Here is a 24,869-nt window from a genome sequence, read left to right on the forward strand (position 1 = left end):
CAGAAAAGTTAATGACTGTATGCAAAAATGTCAGACCAATAATAAAAGGTTTGGCACACACTGTAGGGCACATGTCGCGATAAATACTAATTCTGCTTTTAGAAACTGAGCAACAAGATTCACTTCACTCAACAGCTACTGCACAGGACAGAAATGTGACGCAGTCAGATCCAGTCACAACATGCTGGTTTTGGGAACTCTTAGCTCATGCTTTGACAATCTGTGGCATCTGAAGTGACTCTCGTGCACAATAACAAGTCTCCGGAAATATTGAGGAAATACTTCACGGCAGCATTCCTTCTGAACAGCAGTTTCAGCATCTATCACTGCACAGTTCTCCCCTCTGACTCCAGATCCTTTTTCCACGGACCTCCTCAGACTTTCAAACTAAAATACTGTAGATCCCCTATACCTCCATGATAAATCAATTTAGGCTATGAAGTTCTTACCTTGAGATTCCTACAGAGAGGCACATGTGAAACTGGGAGTGATTCTCCGGCTGAACTGGTTCCCAACTCCATAACCCGACAACCTCCCACCCCCATTTAAAGCCAGCTCTCAAGCCTTTGTGCTCTCTGTTCCCAGCAGACCAATGAGACCCTGACAAAAAACCCTAGCCACAAAAGAAACCCGTTACCTTGGAAACTTCTCCCAACTAGAAAAAAAAAGCATTTATAGCTGATTTGTTTCAAGAACAGAAATGCGGTTTTAAGAGAGGATGAGCAAGATGAAAGAGTAAAAGAAAGAGACGGTGAAGGAAAAAAGAGAAGGAGAGTGGACACGACTCAGGATGACAGGGAAAAAAAAGGAGTGGCAGTGTTTGGCTCATTTCTTTTTCACAGTGGGCATCAAGGAGGATATATTTGGTGAAAAAAAACTGCACAGAAACATGAGAATGTCAGCTCTCTCAGGGATGGCTGCAGTGAGGAAACCGCAGCACAGAGGGATCATGGGTAATCACAGGCGCAAGTTCGAGAAGTCGACCCCATCATTAGAGAAACTGTGGCTTCTGGGCGGCCGTGACTGTGACACACACACACACACACACACACACACACACACACACACACACACACACACACACACACACACACACACACACACACACACACACACACTCCTCACATACTGCATGCTCAGAGCCCGGCCCTTCACATGAACTCCAACAACTGTGTGAGTACGCACGTGTGTGACGTGTCAGAGTGGCTGAAACTTGGAAAAAGTTGGGCTCTCATTCAGTTTCACCTTAACCTCATGTTCCTAACTGGTTGGAGCAGGATGCTAACCACTGCTGAGATAATGCAGCATTACAGTAAGTGGGCATGCATTTAAAAAAAGACTCATTATGTAAATTAGGAGTCAAACAGGCAAGGAGTTGTGAAATATAAGTGTTAAAAGGAGCACACAGGAGCCAGGAGGGAGGAAGGGAGGGAGGGACCTCTACCTTTCTGCTCCAGGGAGAGAAGCGGCAACATTCGGTAGGGGAGGAGGAGCGGGTGGACTCAAACTGAAGTACAGGGCAAAAACAAAAGGACAACAAAACCATATGACAAGAATGAACATGGAGATATTCAACATAAACATAAACATGGGCAAAAAAATACAACAATACTGGGGTAAACTTGGAGAGGAGGAACATGTGGACTGTGAAATATATTTGAATCGAGGCAGGTTGATGAGATGATTTATTCTGGAGGTGATAAAATAAATATAAATTCAGGGCTGTCAAATGAAATGTACACAACCATGCTCTGCACAGACCACATCGAAACACATCACGAACACATTCCACTTCCCTCTTTATTACCTGTGTTTGTGCTAACTGTGTTGCTGCATCTCTAACAAGTTTGTCTGGCTGCTTGAAAGGAAAAAATGTGCATTTCACTTTAAAACAACATCAGAAATCTGGGCAGAGCAACTACGTAAGTCATCTTCATCAAATTAAAACAAATAAAGAAAGGAAATCAACTCTTGAAAAACAAATATGCATTCATACCAACAACAAAAAAAATACTCTAAGGAGGAAAACTGTGTAAAATGTTATGACAATTTGATAAATTAAACCCACAATTTAATATGGTCACAAATTGGTTTCATTTAGATTACTAATGAACTGTCTGTTGATTCAATTTGGTAAGTGATGAACCAAAATGCCTGTCGACCTTTTCAATGTACTGACTGGTGCCCTGACTTCCTAAATGTCACAATAAAACATACAACATGTTGAAGAAAAGCTGATAACAAAGAGAGTATATTGTCAGTCGTCTCACCGTTGTCACATTTGTGCCCCTGTGTTCTTGCCTGTGGGCGATGTGTGGGGAGGGGTACATGGGCATTGAGATGGTTACTCTCCGCTCCCTGCTGCCTGATCGTCTCTTCTGGTAATCTGCAACAACAATTGTGTGAAACTCTGAAACATTTCCAACATCTACTTAAAGCTAGGGCTGGGTATCATTCAAATAATTCGATACCGGTACCGATACCGATACTGTGACTTCGATACCGGTTCCTGAAGGATATTTGATTTCGGTAAAAATTTTATAAAACAAAAAGAAATTACATTACATTACACATTACGGCACAAATCTTTTTATTTATTTCTCAGCTCCTACTATGTACCTGCCTGCCTCTATGACGTGTAACGTTAGACAGCCAATCACAAGCATTGTTAGATCTCGGTAGAAGCATGCTGCATGCTTATTGGCTCACTGACGCTGATGAGATTTACTCCTTAGGTATTGAAATTTAGTATTGAATGACGAGGCATTTTCTGATACTCGACACTACAGTATAGAGGCAATTCGGTCAGTGTCTAAATAGTATTGAATACAGAACCCGGCCCTACTTAAAGAATGGGTCTACACAAAACAATATCCACATGGACAGGAGACACAATTACAGTGACCAATAACTCTTTGAATGCACACATTAACTAATGCTTTGAATGACACCATGTTGGGTTTTATACACCATCAGGACCATAGTACGGTCTGTTGTATGATATTGTAGACTGGGTAAACTCAGCCCGATCTGCCGGCGATTTGATTTCGCCCTGCAGCTCAGGCTGAAACCTGTACATTTATCTATCCTGCTTCTGTTACAATTTTGCGGGGACCAATCACAAAGTGGCTTATCTACCTTACGCGCTATTGGCGGGGAGAAGCGACCAAGCAGCTTCTTGATTACATTCAACATGATGGCCACTGAAGCGCAGCAACCCGTTGATGGATCGTTGGTCTGATTGGTTTAAGGACTATCCAATTGCGTACAGTCATTTGAACTATGCCTGTTGATCACGTCTCTTGTGCAGTAGAAAATACAAAGCAGACTCCCCAGACTAATGTTCAATCTTAAAAGATTGTGCTAGGTCTGGTGATAGCCAGACTAATGGTATTGTACAGTATCTGTTGTTTGTACATGCTGTCTGTTTTTACCATGGCTGCAGCATGGGTTAAGTGCCCAAGACAAATTTTCCACGATGTGGGACAATAAAGGTAATCTTGAATCTTGAATATGGGCGTGTGAGAATCGTTTGATTTATAGATTGACATAAACAAATTTGTGAATTTATGCTTTAAACACGGATTGAAGAAACAAGGCAACCCGGTGCAGAAATGAAGAGGGTGGACACAGTACAATACACACAATAGGCCTGAATAAATACTGCCTTTGTGAAGATAATAATGATCAGGTATTGGGTCAGAAAGGTGGGTGATTAGCAGTGTGATACTGGAGTGTTCCTTTTAGTTCGTCTGACAAAATAACTTTTAAAAGTCCACATTTCCATTCAAAGCAATCAATAGCAACCACACAAACTATTACCTAAAAATTACCAGAGATTAAAGAAAGTAACTAGCCTGACATGGTCATACTCAGATTCTAGTCAGAATGTGAACTTCCCAACCTCAAATGTTGTGGGCGGGTCTAAGTTCGGCTGGCATCCAGGCTAGAAAGTAACTCCTGTGTGATGCAGAATCTTAAATAAAAACATTCTAAACTTCACAAAAATGAATGATTGCAGTTGTATTGGATTAAAAACATTTTCAGATTATGTCATACTGATACTGTCCTCTACAGCTCCTACAACCAGGATGCAGTTGCAAAATATGTCCACTGGAGCGCAGAACAACACCAGAATAACACGGTACTAACAACAAGAAGCAGACCTTTATGGTGGGAAGCATGTTTCCCAGGGGTGACCTTTTTTAAAAGTAACAAAAAAAGAAGAAAAAAAAGAAGTATGTTTTTAAATGACATGTCAAATAATAAATGGAGAGTGGGTTAATTGGGAAGGACAGAGTGAGAGCAGTTTGGAGCAGCTGTTGGGCTTTGCTTGTGTGTTGTAGTCAGACGGAGTGTCAGGGGGGGGCCTCACCTCGGTGTAGGGCCCATAGGCTGACGTTGGCTTGCCTGTGGAGGTCTACAACACATGCTGGCCGTGTGGAGGGGTGGAAAATGTTCCTCTGCTGGTGCCAGGGAGCTTGGTAATATGCTGTCAGCTTACTCTCCACATCCAGGTTAGACACCGCTGTCAAAGAGAGACAGACCAGGTCAGACAACAACTAAAGCATGTGCAAATATAATATCAATAAACTTTGATTTGTATAGCAGCTGTACAAAGTGCTATAAAACAAAAGCACATACAAATCAATATACATACACATATATACAGTGGTGTAATTCAGTTTTTTGTAGTGAGTATACTGTGGTTTTTCCCTCCCAGCTTCATATTCGCCCGTCCCAGAGTAACGCGTCCCAGAGCGACAACCCCATGTGTTTTTTTATTTACGTTACCACGTAAAGCATCAGCCTCATCTGGCTCATTTCCTGTAGTTTCTGTAACGTCTGCTGCAGTGTCACTTTAAAGTGGCAGTAGCTTCAGGGGCGGGCTTAGCAAAACACTGAGAGAGTGTAGTTTAAATTCACTTTTGTTTCATACTGTATCTCCTTTAGTGATTCTCGTTAGTTCATTTCAAATTTGTGCAGAGAATGAACGTCAAGCAACTGTGCCGTTCCTATGCAACTCACAACACAGACGGGGAGAATTTATGAACAAAAGTGTAAAAGTTCTGTCACAAAAACAATCACTGTTACATTACGTTATCCTGGCGCTTTTGTAAGTGGGTATACCGGAATCCTTGACCTTTCCTAGTGGGTATACTGTGTATACCCTTTTCTTTCTTCATATATCTAAGGATTTTTTTTCTCTTGACAAGCCATTTCTCTTGAGGCCATTAACATTTAACATCTAGTCTTCTTATTATATTGTCTTGAACACACATCTTTGTAATACTGAAAATGGACAGTTAAAATGACAAACGAATAAATAAAATGAAATAAACACGACGGGGTTAAAAGACGACATCACATAAAAGCAAGTCTATAAAAAATGGGTTTTAAGAAGCTATTTAAACAAAGTCACTGACACTGAAATGGACAAGTTACTGGACAAAAAAAAAACCTGACCAACAAGGAGGCTTTAATTATTTTCTAGGTTCTCAGTGACAACTGTTAACTACTAAAATCTTCATATTTAACCCACAGTCCTCCTCAGATAGATGTTTGATGATTTGAAGCTTGTTGCCAACATAATGCAATCACCCAGCTTGTGTTCAGAAGGGGAAATAGTAACAAACTCTTTAACGTCTTTCTTGATAAATGAGGTACAGCACGTGTTACTGGATCCCCTGCACTACTGTGTATGCCAACAGATGGAATGGAAAAGCGACTTGCTTCCATCACAAGGGACAGCCTGCTGAGCTCCACGGGGACTGCTGAGGAAACTATTACATTTCCATTCTGACATTTTTGTGGTGATACACTGGTTACCATCATTAACATTCAGACAAATGACCAATGAGCTTTCCATTACAGCAATAATGTGATGCCATGAGAGCAGCTGAGGGTTAAACTAGAGCTGGGCAATATATCGATATTATATCGATATCGTAATATGAGACTAGATATTGTCTTAGATTTTGGATATCGTAATATCGTAATATGGCATAAGTGGTGTGTTTTCCTGGTTTTAAAGGCTGCAGTCATTTTCTGAACTTAGCAGATTGTTGTAACTTTTGTATTATTTCCTTCACCCACTTAGTCATTATATCCACATTACTGATGATTATTTATCTAAAATCTCATTGTGTAAATATTTTGTGAAAGCACCAATAGTCAACACTACAATATCGTTGCGGTATTGATATCGAGGTATTTGGTCAAAAATATCATGATATTTGGTTAAACAATGTTTTTGGATATAAGGCAGATTTGAAGCACCAGTTTCATAATAGAGCCGAAGCCTGAGAAGATAACCAGATGGCTGAGAAGATAACCGGACCCAATGTTAGCAGCACAATAGCCTGCTTACTAATTCACTGCTATTACGTGCAGCCAAACAATAGGTATTAATGCAACCTGAGACTGTGACTTTCATCCTCCAGACACTGACCAGTACCTGGACTAATCTCACTGCTCCTCTTCACACCTCCTCAGGTTACACAGAGGGAGACGCTCTGCTCTCAAATTACACATCTCACATGAACAACGGGGAAACATTTCAGTTTAAAGGGTTTATACGTGTAATACGTTTTATTTCAGATTTATATAGTAAATGCTATGTATGTGCAACAAATAAGATAAACGCAGGAGTAAAGAATGAACAATAGTCGAGAAATTATACACCTCCCCCTTCCATAAAACAAAGAAAATCTCTCTTCCTTTAGTCTCTCTCTCTCTCTCTCTCTCTCTCTCTCTCTCTTTCTGTGACACACACACACACACACACACACACACACACACACACACACACACACACACACACACCAGCTTTTAGAATAAGAAATGATGGCATAAAAATAACAGTATAGTCATATAATAGCCACATAAAGTAAGACTCAGTCAGGCATTGACATAAATAACATCTTACACATCATCTGTAGGAGAATCCAAGGAAAAGTTAGGGGATTAACACGGCTATGTCTTTACTTTGGCAGACAAACACATCTGTCAGTCTTTTTCTGGGCTTGTCCTTGACCTGGTAGCTTTACTGAAACAAACTCTGTCTGACCCACATGTCTGCTAGAAAGCAGAAGCCAGAAGCTAACTTTAGTCTGTTTCACTCAAAAAAGACATAGTTCAACTGCTGAGTGCAGCTACTAAAGGTTAGAAAAACCTAGGGCTGGGTACCATATTAAATACTTTTTAGACACCGAGCGTATTGCCTCTAAAGTACAAGTATTGAAAAATGCCTCTATACTGTAGTGTCGAGTATCGAAAAATGCCTCGTCATTCAATACTAAATTTCAATACCTAAGGAGTAAATCTCATAAGCGAGATCTAACGATGCTTGTGATTGGCAGTCTAACCTACACGTCGTACAACGTGGACAGGCAGGAAAAAATCTACGTTACACAGCTCACGTAGTAGGAGCTGAGAAATAAATAAAAAGATTTGTACCGTAATGTGTAATGTTGTAATTTATTTTTGTTTCAATAAATTGGTATTGAAAAAAGTATCATTCAGGAACTGGTAATGAAGTCACAGCATTGGTATTGGTACCGGTATCAAATATTTTTGAATGATACCCAGCCCTAGGAAGACCTAAGTGAAGCTCAGCCTAAATTACTACTGTTGTGAGTTCTATGACAAGTAGTTTTAAAGAAACCTGGTGCCATGCATTCAGTCCCCAGGGGAGCCAGTATGTTTATCTGTCACCCAGAGACAACTTGATGTTTTCCATGAAACACCCCAGAGTGATTTGAAAGCCCTCTGTGGTGACCGGCTGACCTGAGAACAGGCTCTGTGCTGTGTCTCCTGCTCAGCTGTAGATGCTGGAGGTGAACTCATCAGAAAGTAGATTTACTTGCTGCTTCATAATCAAAATGTTTTACTACATGCCATGTTATACTTTGCTTGTGGGCTGTGAATAACCCAACAATTCAATGTTAATGCTTGTTAACGTTAAGTGAAATCATTTTGTGATATATCATGTTATATGTAAATGCTATAAATGATTTCCGGTTAATTGTAATTAAAGCTAATAAAATTAGTTGAGTTAGGAAAAAGATAAAGGACTAGTTTGACATTTTGGGAAACACTTATTTGCTTTCTTGCCAAGAGTTAGATAAGTAGATTGATACCACTCTCATGTGGTTTCCAGTATTTATGCTAAGCTAAGCTAACTGTTTACAAGCAAATTGTAATTAACAGCTAAATAAACAAGTTGAGTTAGGAAAAGCATTCTTATTGGGAGAATAGTTCAACATATTGGAAGAATGCTTATTTGATTTTTTTTGTCGAGATTTAGATGAAAAGATTGAGATCACTCTTAGCTAATTATGTAGCTAGAGCCAAGATATGTTAGCTAAACTTAGCTTAGCATAAAGCTAGCCTGGCTCTGTCCAAAGTTTAGAAATATGCCTGTTATTCCTTAAAAAAAGATAAGCTAAGCTAAAATTAGCTAACCATCTCCTGGCTCCTAGCTACATATACAATAATTAGCTCCCAGACATCAAAGTGTTCACAACCATCTGTCTTTAATTTCATTCATTTGGTTGTTTCCTTTGATTTGTCACCCATCTGTATGTGAATAAAATGTGTGTGGCAATAAACTATGCAATTGAATATTTCAAACTTGAAACTACGGTGCGTTTCTGCTGTGACCTGTGGTGAGATAAGTGAGTTAGCAGTGATGTGTTGGGACACTGTTTGTCAGCCTGTCCCCTCCTTGTCTCCCTGCTGAGACATGAACTGTTGGCCCTGCTGTGTCACCCCCAACTAAAAACCCATCTGACAACAATAACAACAACTAGGACACCGACTGTGCTCTACTCTACATTTCACTTTCCCTGTTTTTGTCTTCCCTCGGCTTAAAAACACGTCAATACTTCCTTTCACACAGCTCAATGAAATCTGCCACTTTCAGTTCAGTGGGGCTGTACATATACAGCAATGCATGAGTGCACAAATGGCCTTTAAAGGTTTTCATGGAGTCACAAGTCCATATGGGGAAACTCTTTAATATGGGAGAGCTGTGGTCAGCTGTTAGCCCAAATAAGGCCAAAGAAAACACATCAGCCTTCAGTCATTTTATTCACCTCTTGGTGGCTTTCTCTGTATTTCACATCTAGTGTGAGAGATCTTCAACATGGCCACAATGAGTCAACTGAGCCAACTGAGCCACATGGCCTCAGGTGAGAAGAAAAACAAAACTTTTAACGATAAAAAGCGAGTTTGACACTTTACTTGATTGCATCTCTATGCTATAAAACTTCCCTTTTTGAGTCTTTATTCTCCATCTTCCTTACTTATTTTCACAGAGAATCATCCTGTGAACCTTCCCAGGAAAATGAGATCAAGAACTATATTATCTGCACCCTGACACAGCCTATCAATCTCTTCTCCTCTCTTCTTCATCTGCAGCAGGAACATCCCCCAATAACATCAGCGCTATCAGCCTTGCCAGCAGGCCTGCAGGCCAGGAGAAGGGGGGATGAAAGCCTGCACCCTCAGACTCCCTCTGCCTTGTAATTTACCCAGCACTGGCCCAGACAGGATCCAAACCAAACCCCTCACACCCACACTCACACACCTACAATTTGCCAGCGGCCTGGGAAAACACAGCCGCAGATGTCAGTCATGAGATCACACTTAGATCAAAAAAAGGTGAGCATGGACTGCGCTCAGTCAGCTCTGTTACTTGATGTGAGTTAGTATGTTAAATTGAAGACTTGTGGGATTTCATGCACACTAATGCAAAAAAAAAAATTCTTTTCAGATAGAAGGCACAAAAATCAGAGATTTTGGCCGTGAAAGGCTTTTTCAGTGAGCGCAGAACTTTCCTTCTGAACAAACAATGCAGCAACAATTTGGTGTCACAACCTGTAGGGCTTCCTTGCAGTTGGGTTGCGTTCACACTCTGTCACACAGGTTTACTAACCAAGCAAAACAACCGAGCAAATGCCACCAACGCTAGCTGAGGAGACGAGCACTTTCATCTTGTCGTCTCTTACATCTTGTGACAATGCTCAAAATGCAGACATGTTTGTCTAACCACTGTGGTTCCAAGTTGCAAGTTGTCCATGCAGAGAAAAAAAGCAATGAGAGGTAGGCTAAAAGCAGCCTTATCAAAGCCCCAGCAAATTATACAGTACCTTGGGATGCGAGAGCAAGACAGCATCCTAGAGCCATGACGGAGCTGTGTGTTAAACTCTGAGCATCAGTGAGACATTAAATCAGTCAGTGGATCTCCCTCAGTCACCTCAACAGAAACCCTGTGTCCCTCATGTCTTTGCAGCAAAGTCCCTGGGCTCTGCTACCACACTGACCTACAGCTTCACTGGAGTGTCTGCTCACACTCCTCCCCCATGTCCCCTTCCCCACCCAGCGCTGGGTACAGATGGTCCGGCCAGGCCCGGACTTGGGCTACCACTAATCTGTTTATGGTCTGCTACAGGAGAGTAGGAGTGTTAATCCAAACTGCTGAAACAACACTGACCGCTTAACCCACAATGGAGGATCATGGGGGGTGCAGAGGAATGCCAAAGGATGCGCAAGGACGGTCGATACTTGAATCCATAACTGAAGTATTAAGTATGAAATATCAAGTATCAGTGTGTTATTGTCATTCAATTTTTGGATAAATCACTGAAATACTCTGAACAAATCCAATTCAGTATTGTGCTGTATGATGAAGAAGATCTAAGAGCTAGTAAACAAAATACTCATTCAATCATTCACAATAAATGTAAAAGCATCATTTCACATTAACATCTAGATGCATTTCTGTAGACACTACAGTGCAACAGAACAAAATGACAGAATGAATGCCACTAACCTGAATCGGCCAACAAACAACATGTAAACAGATAATCATCAAATAGCTGAGAGAATTATCCACATCTTTCCTGTTGCCAAAAATCTAAAAATTTAAATCTGCTGGCTGTCACAAAATCAATGCTGCTGGTCTGCTGCGCGTCGGCAGTCAGCTGATGGTGAAAGTCCCTTCTGAGGTCTGATCAGTAAAACACAAAGAGTAGAGTCCCCATGCCAGGAGGCACATAATAATACCCGTCTCCCCGGTAATCCGCCCTGAGCCCACATCCTCCCAGCTGATGAGGGTGATGTCGCTGCTGCTGACCCGCTGCAGCAGGTGGGGGCACTAGATTGTTTTCATTCAGGAAAGAGACATGGCTAAAGCACGCAGACCTGCTGAGAAGCTCCACTGAAGGAGACTCTGAGTGGAACAATTGCAACAACTTTGTTTGTAATGTAAGTTGTTGAAATGATAACTATAGCAGTGATGAGCGGGAACACGAGTAAGAAGTAAGAAATATCACATCGCTGTGAGTCCATGAACGAGGCAACTGTCTGTGGTTAGTTCACGTCTGTGACAGCAGGACAGTCGAGTGTGTTATCTGAACTGCTACATCAGTTGAAACGTTGTCGGTAGCCTACCGGTTAACGTTACAAACAGGCGCGGTAGAGAACGACACGCCATTGTAGACCTGGGCGATGAGGAGAAAATCATGATAGTTTTGACTAACTACATTGAAAGGTTGACTATTGGTGCTTTCACAAAATATTTACACAATGAGATTTGTAATAAATAATCATCAATAATGTGAATATAATGGCTAAGTGGGTAAAGGCAAATAACAGCTAGAGTAGGCTATCACTTTATTGTAATTTGGCCTTTAAAACCAGGAAAAGACAACACTTATATTACGATATTGGAAATTCAAGACGATATCTAACCACATATAAATATTTAAAGAAACCTGAAAGTGTTAAAGTGCTCATATTATGCTCATTTTCAGGTTCGTAATTGTTTTTAGAGGTTATATCGGAATAGGTTTACATGGTTTAATTTTCAGAAAATACCATATTTTTGTTGTACTACACATGCTGCAGCTCCTCTTTTCACCCTGTGTGTTGAGCTCTCTGTTTTAGCTACAGAGCGACACATCACACTTCGCTAGTTAAGGACTACTAGCCAGTCAGGTGCAGAGTATGAGGGCGTGCCCTGACAGTACCTAGGTAAGGACTACTAGCCAGTCAGAATCAGAGTATGAGGGCGTGCCCTGACAGTACCTAGGTAAGGACTACTAGCCAGTCAGAAGCAGAGTATGAGGGTGTGCCACGCTAGCAGCTAGGCGAGCATTATAACGTGTGTTACAAAGTGACCACGTTTGTCTCTTAAGTAAAGTTTGGACTACAATAGAGCTGTTTGGAGCAGTCTGTGAACAGTGTTTTCTGTTGGAGATGGTAAGTCCCTTTGGGGGGGACTTTGGGCTTTTTCACTTTGTAAACCTATAACGTGCACACAAAAAAGATATAGAACACAATAAAGGAAAGGGGAAAAGCCAAAAGCATAATATGAGCACTTTAAAACTGGACACCTTTAGCACAACTGCACTATTTAGCATGCAAAGGCTAATTATAGACAAGGTTCATATTAGTGCAGGAGACTCAAACTCTTTCCTTCTTTCTCTTCCTGTAAACTGCTTGTCTATGCCACCACACCTTTTGAAATGGGCTCTCCCTTACCTCACCTGGAGCTTTGAAGTGGAATAGCAGGTGGGCCCTGTGACCTCTGCTTGGAATGTGATGCTGGGAACCAGGATCTCTGGTGGGGAGGGGGGGCTAAATGAGCCATTGTTGCAGCCTGATGCTCTCAGCTGCCTGCAGGTACCAAAGCAAGGGACTGCTAAGCTGTAATCAAACCACTGGTTGGCTTCCTGAAGTGCTTTACTACTGTTCCTCAACACCATTCATTTAATTACCCGGTTTAGAAATGAGAAATAGCCCCCCCCCCCCATTATGACAGTCGATTGTATTTATAGTCTTGTGTGACATTTTCCATCTGTTCTTAATCTAAATCTATTCTTTAAGGCAATACAGTAAAACGTATGTGAGAAGATGACATCACTGCAGCAGGAGCGGTAATGCAGGTGTGTGAAATTGTTCTCGTTTAATTGCAGCGCTCTAAAGTCTGCTCGTGTTTCCTGACTTGAGGTCACAACGCCAGCACGCGCTGGCAGTGCCGCAAGCCCACACACGAGAAGCCGTCTGGTGGTGGAATTAAATCATACTTGTGCTTTGGGAGACTCAGATTTTGGATCAGCGCCTGGACCGCCAATCTGTCTGTCTGCTTGTGTGCAGGGAAGTACAGTAAGGGTGGAACTGAGGAAGGAGTGGGGGAACCCCATCTGATATCACAGTTTCCATTATTATGATTATTACCAAATGATGGCAAATAATGTGATAGATGGGCTACTTGTATCTGAACCCTAACATGGTAACGTACCAACACATGGGCCTCCATACAAATAGCTTGGCTAGACAAAAAAAAAAACATTTCAACAACTCAAACCCACATCACTTACGACTTGAACCTCAAAGCTTCCCTCTTGTGACCCACTCCCAAACAGAGCTATAACATTTCTAATGTTTATCCATTTCCTAAACAACTCTAACAATTACTGTTCGATAATATCTGAAACCATGCTGCTGCACACGGGACATTTCCTGACACTGAAATCCTCCCGAAGATCACCCAAAGCAGTAGAAGAGGAGCGGTGTACGACCGAGTCCTGTTTTCTCAGCTGCTTCAAATTACCACTACAAAGTCCAACAGCAGGCTGCGGTGACTTTGAAATACTTTCCATTTTGAAACCTCCAGAGTGGTACACATTGCCGGGTAGGCACGATGCCAACGAGACGATCTCTCGCTCTGACAAGAGAGCGTGCAGATGCTGGAGGTTAAGGGAAGACGAAGGATGTGCTAAGTGATGGTTAGAATGTCGGAAACATTTCCTTTGTAAAGATCTAACAACACATGGAATGTTCATAAGAGTGTGCGGTGTGTTTTACAGCACAGTAATGAGGAGGGAATTTTGTTAGAGCGTCATAACATATTTATGTGACATAAGCATTAAAGTTGGCCGTGTTTCTGAGCAAAGAACGAGTTTATACATATCATAATAATATAAAAGGACTGGGCAAAAAGGCTGATCTGGAGGAACAAAAACTGAAAGCAGATTTTGATAGTAACGGCTTAAGAACATAAATCTATTGGCACTGGATCCAAAGCATATTTAAAGCTGCTGTACTAATCATCATTTTTATAAAAAATGATAAATCAAATAACTACGTATCACGTAAAAGGGGTCATTTGTAGTGATGAACCCACATCTTCCAGCTCATTGTTTGTTTTTTTACGGCTCGCAATCATCTTTAATGTTTTGGTTAACAAAACAACTTCATAATAGTATAATGTGTGTTATGTGTTTACTGCAACCTTTAGCACTTCCACAAAAACAGTTTTTACAAGAAAATGTTTGCAATATTATGTGTATAAACTAATAATGCACGGGTCGACTGCGGGCCCGGCGGTGTGGATTGGCTCTCATAACGGGTCGGCTGGGTGTGGGTAATAAAAAACCCTGAGCTAGAGTTAGCAAAGCTAACTACAGTTCTGAAAGCTAACTCTTACTGTAATAATACTTTTATACCGAGAGCTGTTTGAAGTTACACCACTAATTAAAGCTGCAACTAATTATTACCTGTATATCATTATGTGCTGATTATATTCTTAATCAATCGATCGATCATTCAATCATTTAATGTGCAAAATGTCAAAGAAATATGAAAAAGGTTTTCTATAAAACAGAAACTGTTTGGCATTCTGTCATTCGGCATTCGATCAGTCGATCAACTAATTGATTAATGGTTTGAGCTCTCACAGCAGGGTGTTGTTAAAGACCTGCAGCAGGCAGGATCCGCCTCCACGCAGTCAGGGAGAATTGGGTTCTTACTTGAAGTTATGCAATGTAATTAATCATTAATCAAGTCACGCTGGACAGCTCAAACAGGAATGGTGGGAGTAATTGTACTTCCCAGCCCTGTAATTCCCAGTTTATTAAAATGAAATCTTGATTTAAACTTTAAACAAGTGAAAACATTGACTAAATCATCTGGAATTCACTGTTAGCAGATTGGCCCTAATTTAAATCTTGGAAAGATAAAAATGGCATTCATACCTACTTTACTTCTGAATAAACTCTCTGCTTATGCTGCAGATATTTTTTGCCCTGTCCAGTCAACGCAACCTGACCTCTTGTTTACCAGCACTGAGTAGTGAAAAGGAAAGCCACAGCATGACAAAAACTGTGAATGAGAGCAACTCCAAGCTAAGAGAGATTCATTTTTCCATCCTTTACGTGCACACTCAGCAGGGTCAGTGGGGGTCAGGGCCCGCATTCAGCAACCTTTTACCTATTGCCCCCTAGACACCTCATTATTAGGTCCGCACACAGACTGGGAGGTCAGCCCACATCAGCAAACACTTGAGTAAATCACCAGCTTATTGGCCATTCATTCACACCACTTGGCTTCCTCTCTATTATGGTGAATGCTAAGCTTAAGCATAAATACAACCCATCTTCTTGTTTCTAACATTGATTTTTAGCAATACTAGCTGTCTGTTGATAATGAGTTAAAACAAAAACAATGTTTTTTACAAATGCTGCTTTGAGAAAAAGTACTATGGACTAGGGCTGCACAATAAATCGTTTTTTTATCGTCATCGCAATACCAACTGGCCAAATATACACATTGCGAAAGGCTGCGACATATCGCGATAGAGGAAATATCAGTAGAAATCTGCACATTAAAATGTATCTATCATTCTTTTTTTAGTGGTGCCTTTTGTGTTCAATTTAATGTTCAATTTTTTCCATAAAGAAATTCCCTTTTATTTGTTTTAAATTCAACAAGCAATGTGTTGTATTTTAGAAGAATACTGAAAGCAGCAGAGAGGCAGAACTGAGTACATTTTAATATCTGTATTTATTGCAAGTAATATTGTTATCTCTATATTCAACTATGTTATCGCATATTTTCCTCATACCGTGCAGCCCTACTATGGACTTGAAAGTTCTTCCTGACATTAACGAGGGCAGTTCTTTAGGGCTGTTAATGCAGAATATATAGGAAAAACAGAACAAATAACTGTAAAAAGAAAAAAAGAAAAAGAAATGGCCTATCTTCCGAAGTACACTTAAAATTCCTTTACCCCTTAAATCAGCACGGAGTTCATTTTACAGCTTTGTCCTCCTGATTCGCTGTGGAGGCCTCTGGCTGCAGCACACCCTCTCATATCACATCATTTAACGGTCTTTGAGGTCACAGCTGACTCCTATTGGGCTGTAATGGCTCTCCTGCTGAGCTTGGCCCGGGTCCCTGCTTTCACTAGACCTTTGAAGTACTCACACACATCACGCCCAGCTTCAGCAGAGGAGGAAGGGGTGTGTCTGGGCTGGTCCCTGCTCAAAAAGCTCTCTGGGTTTCCGTACCCTCCAGATACACCTGGCCTATTAGTCTCACAAATAAAAATGTGCGCCCTTTGACCTCCTGCTTTTGTTCAGTCCGTGCTCCCGTCTCGCAGGCACCTCAAGAAAGAAGAAAGAAACTCTTGGTAGGAGTACAAAAATAGAAGAGACGAGTTCCTGGCTTTACTGGAAGAAAGGGGAGTGTTAACCACAAGGTGGAGGATAATGAAAAAACTTGAAGTCAGAACAAGGGAAAGAGTAACGTGAGTAGCCTCTGCACGGTCAGCTCTGTCAACATCAACCCGAGTGCTTACGGGAATATGGCTGCATTTAAAAAGGTGAAACAAAAGTGTTTTCTCTGTGGCCAGACAGGATGAGCGGCCCAGGAGTGAATTTACCTTTCCATGCTTACAAAGCCAAGAAAAACAAGAAAAGAATAGCAATGGAGATAAATCTTTCATCAGCCTGTTTCTCTGCCAAACAACCCACTTCACTCAGTGTTTTGTTCCTACATGCCACTTGTAATAATAAATAAAGTGTTCATCTTGCTGCCTCTATACTGTAGACATTTTGTCATTTCAAAACAATACCATGTGCATGACATTGCAACATAAGACATGGAGATGTTTTTAGTTATGCGTTTAAAGCTGGAGCCCATTCCAGCTTACACTGGGCAAGAAGCAAGGTTCAACCTGCACAAATCACAAGTCTACCACAGGGTTGACAAATGTTAGGCAACCATAGTGTCCAAATAGACGCCAAATGGACTGTGAGAGAAAACCACCACCTTCTAGCTGTGAAAGCCTACACCACTGTGCCACCCCAAATTTAAGAATACAATTGGAAAGGTAAGGAACACTCATTCGTTATAGATAAAAAATCACTTATTACTACTAATACTTACTACTTACTAATAAAAAGTAGTATGTCAATGTGAGTAAGTTTGTTTTTACAACACCTTGTTACAAAAGATCCAATAAAATAGATGTGATTCACACACAAGAAGACAAATTCTGTGTCTCAAATCGAACACTTCTTTACTTACACTTGCTATTGTGAGTACCCAGATGCTGCACTCAATGTGGCCAAAGCGTTAAGTGTGGAACGCTGGACACTACTCACCCTCAACGGTCGTCATCTTTTCTATGGAACGGAAGCTAAGGGACCATCATTTTCAAACTTGCGATTGAAACAGCAAAAACAGAACTATACAAATGTAATTTATACATGTCTTTTTAACGATAAGGACCACTATGCCGTAGTCAGATAGTAAAAAAACAAGCCGGTATATATTTTGTCAGGCAACAATAGCTCGGCCCGGCTGCAATTTACCATTAAACAGAAGAAGGTCAGAAGCAGACCACAGGACTAGTCAGACTAAGGGTAGAACTGCCTTTACAAATCCTAAAATCAAAAAGACATCAATAAAAGGTCATTGAAAGCATTGCTGACTGCCTGAGGGCCCTGATGTATGCAGTAAACGTGCTTCAGTTTGGGGACCACAGCCTTGATTTTAGACACAACCAACTCAACCACAGAAGCACGTCCAGTGTTTTGTGCAGCTGCTCATTCATCAACTTGTAATTCACTGTGTGACAGGCTGAGGGGTCAGAGGGCAGAAGTCTGTATGGCACTCTAGTCTCGGGTCACAAACAGAGCCACAGAGGTTGTGGAAACAGAGAACCAATGCAAAACTACCCATGCACATACATGTGTACATGTGTGTAAATGCGGGTATGCAGGTGTACATGCACAGTGAAGAGGAACCTCACACATTTGGACAATGGCTCCATAACCTGGCTCAAGGTACACAAGAATATGCAGACTGTTATATAAGTGTCTGAGCAGCTTAATCGCACAAGGATTTCTCCCCACAGTTTCCTGTGTAAACACTGGGCTGTGTGAGCCTCAGACTCTGGTTTCAACAGTTTACTGGCATCACTCAGTGCTCACATGGAGCACAATAAGCAGAACAGAGACTGTGAAGGGAGAGAAACTCAACGAGGGGAAAAAGGAAACCAAGAAAGCAGACACAGGGGAAGGTGTGGTTTTGGAAAGAGACAATGAGGGCAGAATTTGTGCAGGACGATTGCAATGGAAACCTCGCTTTAACTGACAAACACGGTCGGACTGAGGTCATATTCGCAGGCCGGTGACCTGTGTGTGTCTGTGGGAAAGTCGTTAGGAGGGAGTGGCATTAGGCTAAGCTGGCAGGGCCGAGCTGAGCTGAGCTTTGGCCCTCCCTCACACATCTCCGCCTGATGGGATTCAGCTCAGAGAGAGAATAAACTGAAGGCCTGGCTGCTTCAACACAAACCAATAGCTGGCAGGAAGGGTGGATATGCAGGGAGCGAACCCAGCAGCCCTTTTGAGTGGAAACAATGGAAAGGATCAAACCAAACCAGTTCCTGGTAGTTTACACCACCGCACCCAAATGAGACGAGAAAATGCCACCAAATGAAAATGACATTCAATTGGTGTGGGAAGACTATACATATATGTCACCATGGGGACAGGAACAAACCAGGAAACAGCTGCTCTTTCTTCCAGGACACACCAGGAGTGTACCACACGTGCCTTTCTATTGTTAGCCTCTCTGAGTCAGCACAAAGCTGTAATACAAATATTCAATCATACACTGTTGGAGATGATTCTGCTAAAGTGGTGACCTGCTGTGTCACTGCCAGTGTGTGCATGTGAACAAGTCAGTCCACTGAATGAGCCCGAAACTGGGAGGTGTGTGTGTTTACTCGTTAGCACAGCACTGTAGAAAGCATCAATAAGCTGGAGTGTATAAGCCGAGCGCATCATCAATGCCTCATAGCAACTCACGCCAGCTAATGACAAAAAGGACTGTATCATCATTGTCTGTATCATTTTAAACCATGGAAATGGGCACATACGCATGGAGACGTGCACTTTCACAGTTCATCATACCTCAGCTGTGGAAAGAAAACTCAAGTACAGCCCCACAGTGACCCATGAATCCCCTGCAGGTGTGTGTCTTAACAACACTGAGAAAACTAACCAAATGTACAAAAATAAAAGAAATGCAGTTTTTTTTTTTTTTTTACTTTTACTGCCATGGATTGTTTCCAGATGTACTGCAAATATACATCTAATTGGTACTTACCTATTGATCATCAGCAGAAATCAGCAGGGAGTCAGGGGGGGACATGAAAAAGAAAGAAAGCAAACACATTATTAGTTGATTGCGGCAGGATATCAGAAAAACATCTTGTTATAATTTATTACTGTGTTTTTTTTATAGCTCACATGAATCTCTAGAGAGTACACTAGCTAGAAAGGAGGAGGGTTGTTTTTCATTACATTAGGAACAATTTTGCTTTACTGCTCCTCAGAGAAAATGTTATCATCCACCATATGTTGTTGTGAGACTGTCTCCAAAAGGAACCAAACATCTTCACCTCAGTCTAATCTCTGCATGCGTGTTCCCCGGAGTGTTTCTCATTGACATGACTTTACAGACGAAAGACTCAGGCCTCTGACGGGACACAGCTCACGTGTCGGCAGCTTGCTCTGAATGCGGCTCTATGCCGAGGGAGATTCGCTGGGAAAAATAAAGAAATGGTCCTGGGTAAAGGCTAGGGAAAGAAAGTAAGCTTGACTCCTGAATAGCCCTCTGCCCCTGGAGGGCTCTCTAGTGTAAGTGCTTCATGAATGGCTGGCCTGAGGACTGGATGCCAATAAACACTGAAATCATGGCGGCCGCTGGTTATTACGCTACGAGGGACAGGCGCCGTACCGCTGAAAGAGCAAATATTCTTTGTGGCTATGAAGCTGTAGCTAAAGAGCAGCTATGACCTCTAGATTTGCTATTATGGCTTTTTTTTCTTTTCTCTAAAATCAACCCTTACGCTGTTTCCTGTGTTTTCCTGATGTCTCTTTGCCCTCTTATGCCCAACTGTACCCACCACTAAATTGCAGTAGCAGCATTTTGGTAATGATGGGTCCTGTTGTTATGTCATGATGTAAAATTAGTGGGTGCAGCCAACAACATGGCATCCACGACACACTCGGTTGGGTATGTGGTGACAGTTTTACGCAAGTCTAAGCCCACGGGAATGTAGACCAATCTCCTCTCTCTTTGTCTGACACAGAAGGACATCTCCAGCAAATACAAGACAGAGTAAAAAAACAACTATACAGTCCCACCAAATATCTCAAAGTGCACTGAATGCTTAAAGACAAGTACTTTACTGATCAGAAAGTTCAATACAAGTGCTGAATCAAGTACTTCTTAATTTGAGGAGACTGATTTAAGAGCGAAGAAGAAGAAAGCTACAGCTGTCGTGTATTCTCAAATGGCACACAATGCCAATTACAATGATAAGCATGGCAGAAGTATGACTCAAATTCTTGAAAATTTTTTAAACGGTGGCTCCTTCATTTCAGACAGCGGTAGACAAACACAGGCGTATCATTCCTGCTGATGACTGTTGATTTTGCTGCCTCAAACTGTCGCTGGCAGATTTGATCAGTTGTAGCTAGCATTGGCTGAGTTGGTTGAAAACACTGTGTCCAGCTGACTTTTTAACGTTTCACACTGGCTTGCTTTAAAATGAGAGTTCTGTAAAACGACCCCATGCACAACGCTTCAACAAGTGGAGAAAGCTGCTGTGCCTAGTTCCAGTTGCTAAACTATGATGGGACAATTGCTGTTTGGGGCACTTATAGCCATGTTCCTCTTCAGCCCCCCGTCCCACAAATAGACATACCAGAGGATTTAACATACACTGGACAGTGGACAAACAGTGGAAATATACAGCAGTGTTTTAAACTGGGTCTGAAAGATCGATGTAAATGAAAATACCTACAGATCAGTAAAAGTAAATTTGAGTGACATAAGAAAACAGACTGCTTACCAAAGCAAACATGAAGAAACAGGCAAACATAATTTAAAAGCACTTTATAAAACCTGACAACATCACCAGAGAAAATTAAATACATCCTATGTAGGCACACATCAATCATCCGGCCCTCATGCCAACAGCAAATGACTCTGAAGTTGTAATTTACTACACTACTGAACACTTTACAAAGATTTGTTTTTTTTTGCTGCTAGAACTACCACTGTGTTTTAACCAATCTTTAAAAACCTGATATAATCATAAATTAACTCGACCAAGAGTAAACGGTTGTGTTTTAATTTACGATGTAAGATGTGGATTGATGACTGTTTTCCTTCCCTGTTCAGAGTTTTGGGCGTGTGCTCTTCAGTCAGTTGTGGTGGCTGCATGCATGAGACCACCGGCGCACAGCAGAGGTGGTAAAGGGAACAGTTATCTTCATCCAGTCAAGCTGTTTCTAATGGTGTCCAAATTCCACCAGATGGCTTTTCTCAGCAGACTGCAGTCAGAAGCAGACCACAGGACAAGTCAGACAGAGGCTAAAACCGCCTTTACAAATCCTAAAATCAGACAGAGAACAAACACAGCTCATATCTACTTCAGATCTACTCACAGCTCTGCAAGGTCAGCATGAATGCTGAGCTACACAATTACATTTTCCAGCAAGGACACAGAAATTCAAACTTGTGTGTGTTTGTAAAGTGCTTAGTAAAGATACTAAATGACCCTGAGTGAGGCCGAGCTGTTATCACTGATTCTGGAGTCTCTCAGGGCTCACAGTGGAAACCCTTCGGTATATTTCCTGTAATTTTACGCAGGGTCATAGTTTGACCCAAAAAAAAATAACAGGCTCATTTTCAGGAAGAGTAGGGCCATAATAATAACAAGCAAGTTGGGCTCATTCCCCCAAAGCACCTGTGGGAGCTTCAGCCAAGTAATAAAAACACACAAGCCCTTAAATCTGCTCTGCATCGCTCCTGAGGTCCCAACTCTATGTAGCAAATCAGGACCGAAAAAAATACAACATCTGTTTGCTGTGTGTTGTTGCCTTTGGTGCCCCAGACCCCGGAGAGGTTTCTGTTAAAACTTTGGAATTTAACTTCTCTACTCCTCCACTGAAGAAAAGGAGGATCTCCTCTCCAGCTAAACAAACAGCTCTTGCAGCATATAGTGGTGTGGTTTGGGAGGGTGTATCTGACAGAGAGGGAGTGTGTGTGTGTGTGTGTGTGTGTGTGTGTGTGTGTGTGTGTGTGTGTGTGTGTGTGTGTGTGTGTGTGTGTGTGTGTGTGTGTGTGGAGCCTCAACCTGACCTTCTGCACTGCACACCAGCACCACTGATAACAAATAACACAAATATGACACAGACACAGACAGGCAAACACACACATTAGAGATAGAGAATAAAATGTGCACACCAACTGTTGCCAATAATCAGCTCAATAATGTTAAGATACTTATGCTGTATATGGCCTCAAATACTTCACTTTCAACTTCTGTTTTAGGGGCCTGCTTTTTTTGCGTCCATGCGTGCTGTTTTTAAGAAACCTGTCTGAAAGTGATCAACTGTAAGCCTTCTAGTTGGGTATTTTGAAGACCAATTTTCTTGCTCTTGGAGGAAATTGTTGGGTCTTTGGAAATTATAGTGTGGACTAGACCTACACTATCTGTAAAGTGCCCTGAGATAACTTCTGTTGTGATTTGACACTATAAATAAAAGTGAATTAAATTGAATTATGAAGTCATGAAAACTCTAGTGTTAAACAATAAACCTGGCAGAAACATTTTATGTCAACAAATCCCATGAAAGGGCAACAATGCATTGGCATTATTTTGAGTGGTGGATTAATACACATTTAGTGTAGTTAGTATTTACGGCAGCAGAATAGTGTATGTGGGATTGACTCAAAATAAACTACAGTGCTCAGGCTGTTAATGGAGGAGCATGTCACCTAGTGCAGCAGTGTGGCTCATTGATGTGATTTTAATAGTTTTTAAGTTATTCATTTTAATAATACGGTACAGAGGAATAAGATTATATATCAGACTTTGAATACACCCACAGCACTTCTTGGTTTTGGATTTCATGGGATTCATTGACAATAGGAGAACTATTTGAATACCACCAGACTTCTTTCCTTTAAACATGATGGACACTGCCAAATATTAAGAGAGTTATAATCAGAAAGAAGACTGAAACTATTGTATGTTTTTCAGTAACATGGATACCACTTGGGTCACATTGAATCAACCAAGCTTATTTTAAATACTGGACTTCCCCAAGGCTGTGTTTTATCCCCAATCCTCTTCTCTGTGTATACTAACAACATAATGTGTAACAGTGAAGGTATGGCCTACCAGCAGGTTGTAAACAATCTCTCTCAAACTTTTGTTGAGCTCTCCTTGGAGCTCAACACTACAAAAACTAAGGAGCTCTGCTGTGGGGGCAGTGACAAGGCATCACCTCTGTTCCAGCCACTTAGCATCCAGGGTCAGCCAGTGGAACAAGTGGAGGTATTTCGGTACCTGGGCACAGAAGTAGACACTTCCCTGTCCTTTTCACAACACACAAACATAATATACAAAAAATCACAACAGCGTCTACACCTGCTCAGGAAACTCAGAACCTTTGAGATCAGTAAGGACGTGCTAACTTTGGTTTACCGCTCCCTCATCGAATCAGTTCTCACTTTCAATATCTCTTCCTTGTACAACCAACTCACCATCAAACACAAAACAAGACTTTCACGCATAGTGAATCACGCTGCCAAAATAACTGGCTCATCCCATGCTCCCCTATCTGAGCTGTACAATCGCTCAGTGATCAGGAAAGCCAACCTGATCACAGAGGACCCGTCTCACCCCCTCCATCACTCCTTCCAGCTATTACCATCAGGCAGGCGTTTTAGGGTACCATTGGCCCGGAAAAACATCTACAAGAAATCCTTCATCCCATCTGCAATAGCCATATTGAATAACACAAAATGAACACTACAGTCAGCTGATACCTCAATTCACCCCATGTCTTGTTTTTATATGTATGTATGAATGTCTCTTTGTAACTGGAGCCTTGTCAAAGACAATTTTCTGGAACCCTGTGTTACAGACAATAAAGTATTATCTTATCTTATTGATTAATGGCTGATGGGAAGGTTACACTCAAATCAAAAGGTGAATGACATATACATGTCCACCCTTGAGGAACATGTGATGGGCCACCTGCCAGCTCCATGCTGTGGAAAATACTTCTCATATGTATCAGAAACCATACACGCTACACATTTGACTGTCATCAAATCTGCAAATCATATCAGACGGGATCTCCCGTTACTACGCACCCAACACGCTACTGCAATTACATGTTTCAGCCATAAGCATTTCCACCAAGCTGCTGAGGCAGCGACTTTGGATCTGTTAAGGCCTACAGTGTGTGAGAGTGACACAGTTAGTCTCCTCTGTCATACAGGGAAACTGAATATCCACACAAACAACTGGGTTTCTTTTCAACATGGCCCCAGGCATTTCTGCCTTACCCGCCAAAATATCACAGTTCACCCGGAAGCCTGAGATTCTAGTCCTCCCGAAGCAGTGAACCTTATCTGAGCAGCTGCATTGTACTTTATAGCAAGAGCATATCGCGTTTCCAGAGGTGTTTATTCCCATAGAG

The 24,869-nt window shown here is 41.6% G+C and overlaps 1 protein-coding gene across 1 annotated transcript in view; it reads right to left on the reverse strand.

Annotated features, from left to right (window-relative positions):
• The window catches only part of nhsa (Nance-Horan syndrome a (congenital cataracts and dental anomalies)), a 65,160-nt gene that overhangs the window by 10,023 nt on the left and 30,268 nt on the right, over positions 1–24,869 (reverse strand). Inside the window, exons 2-4 of the mRNA XM_028587496.1 lie at positions 4,376–4,528; positions 2,271–2,386; positions 1,445–1,507 (exon numbers count right to left, since the gene is read on the reverse strand). Coding sequence (XP_028443297.1) covers positions 1,445–1,507; positions 2,271–2,386; positions 4,376–4,528 — 332 coding nt within the window. The remainder of the gene's footprint in view (positions 1–1,444; positions 1,508–2,270; positions 2,387–4,375; positions 4,529–24,869) is intronic.

Source organism: Perca flavescens, chromosome 9 (assembly GCF_004354835.1).
Source record: "Perca flavescens isolate YP-PL-M2 chromosome 9, PFLA_1.0, whole genome shotgun sequence".
NCBI classification, from domain to species: domain Eukaryota; kingdom Metazoa; phylum Chordata; class Actinopteri; order Perciformes; family Percidae; genus Perca; species Perca flavescens.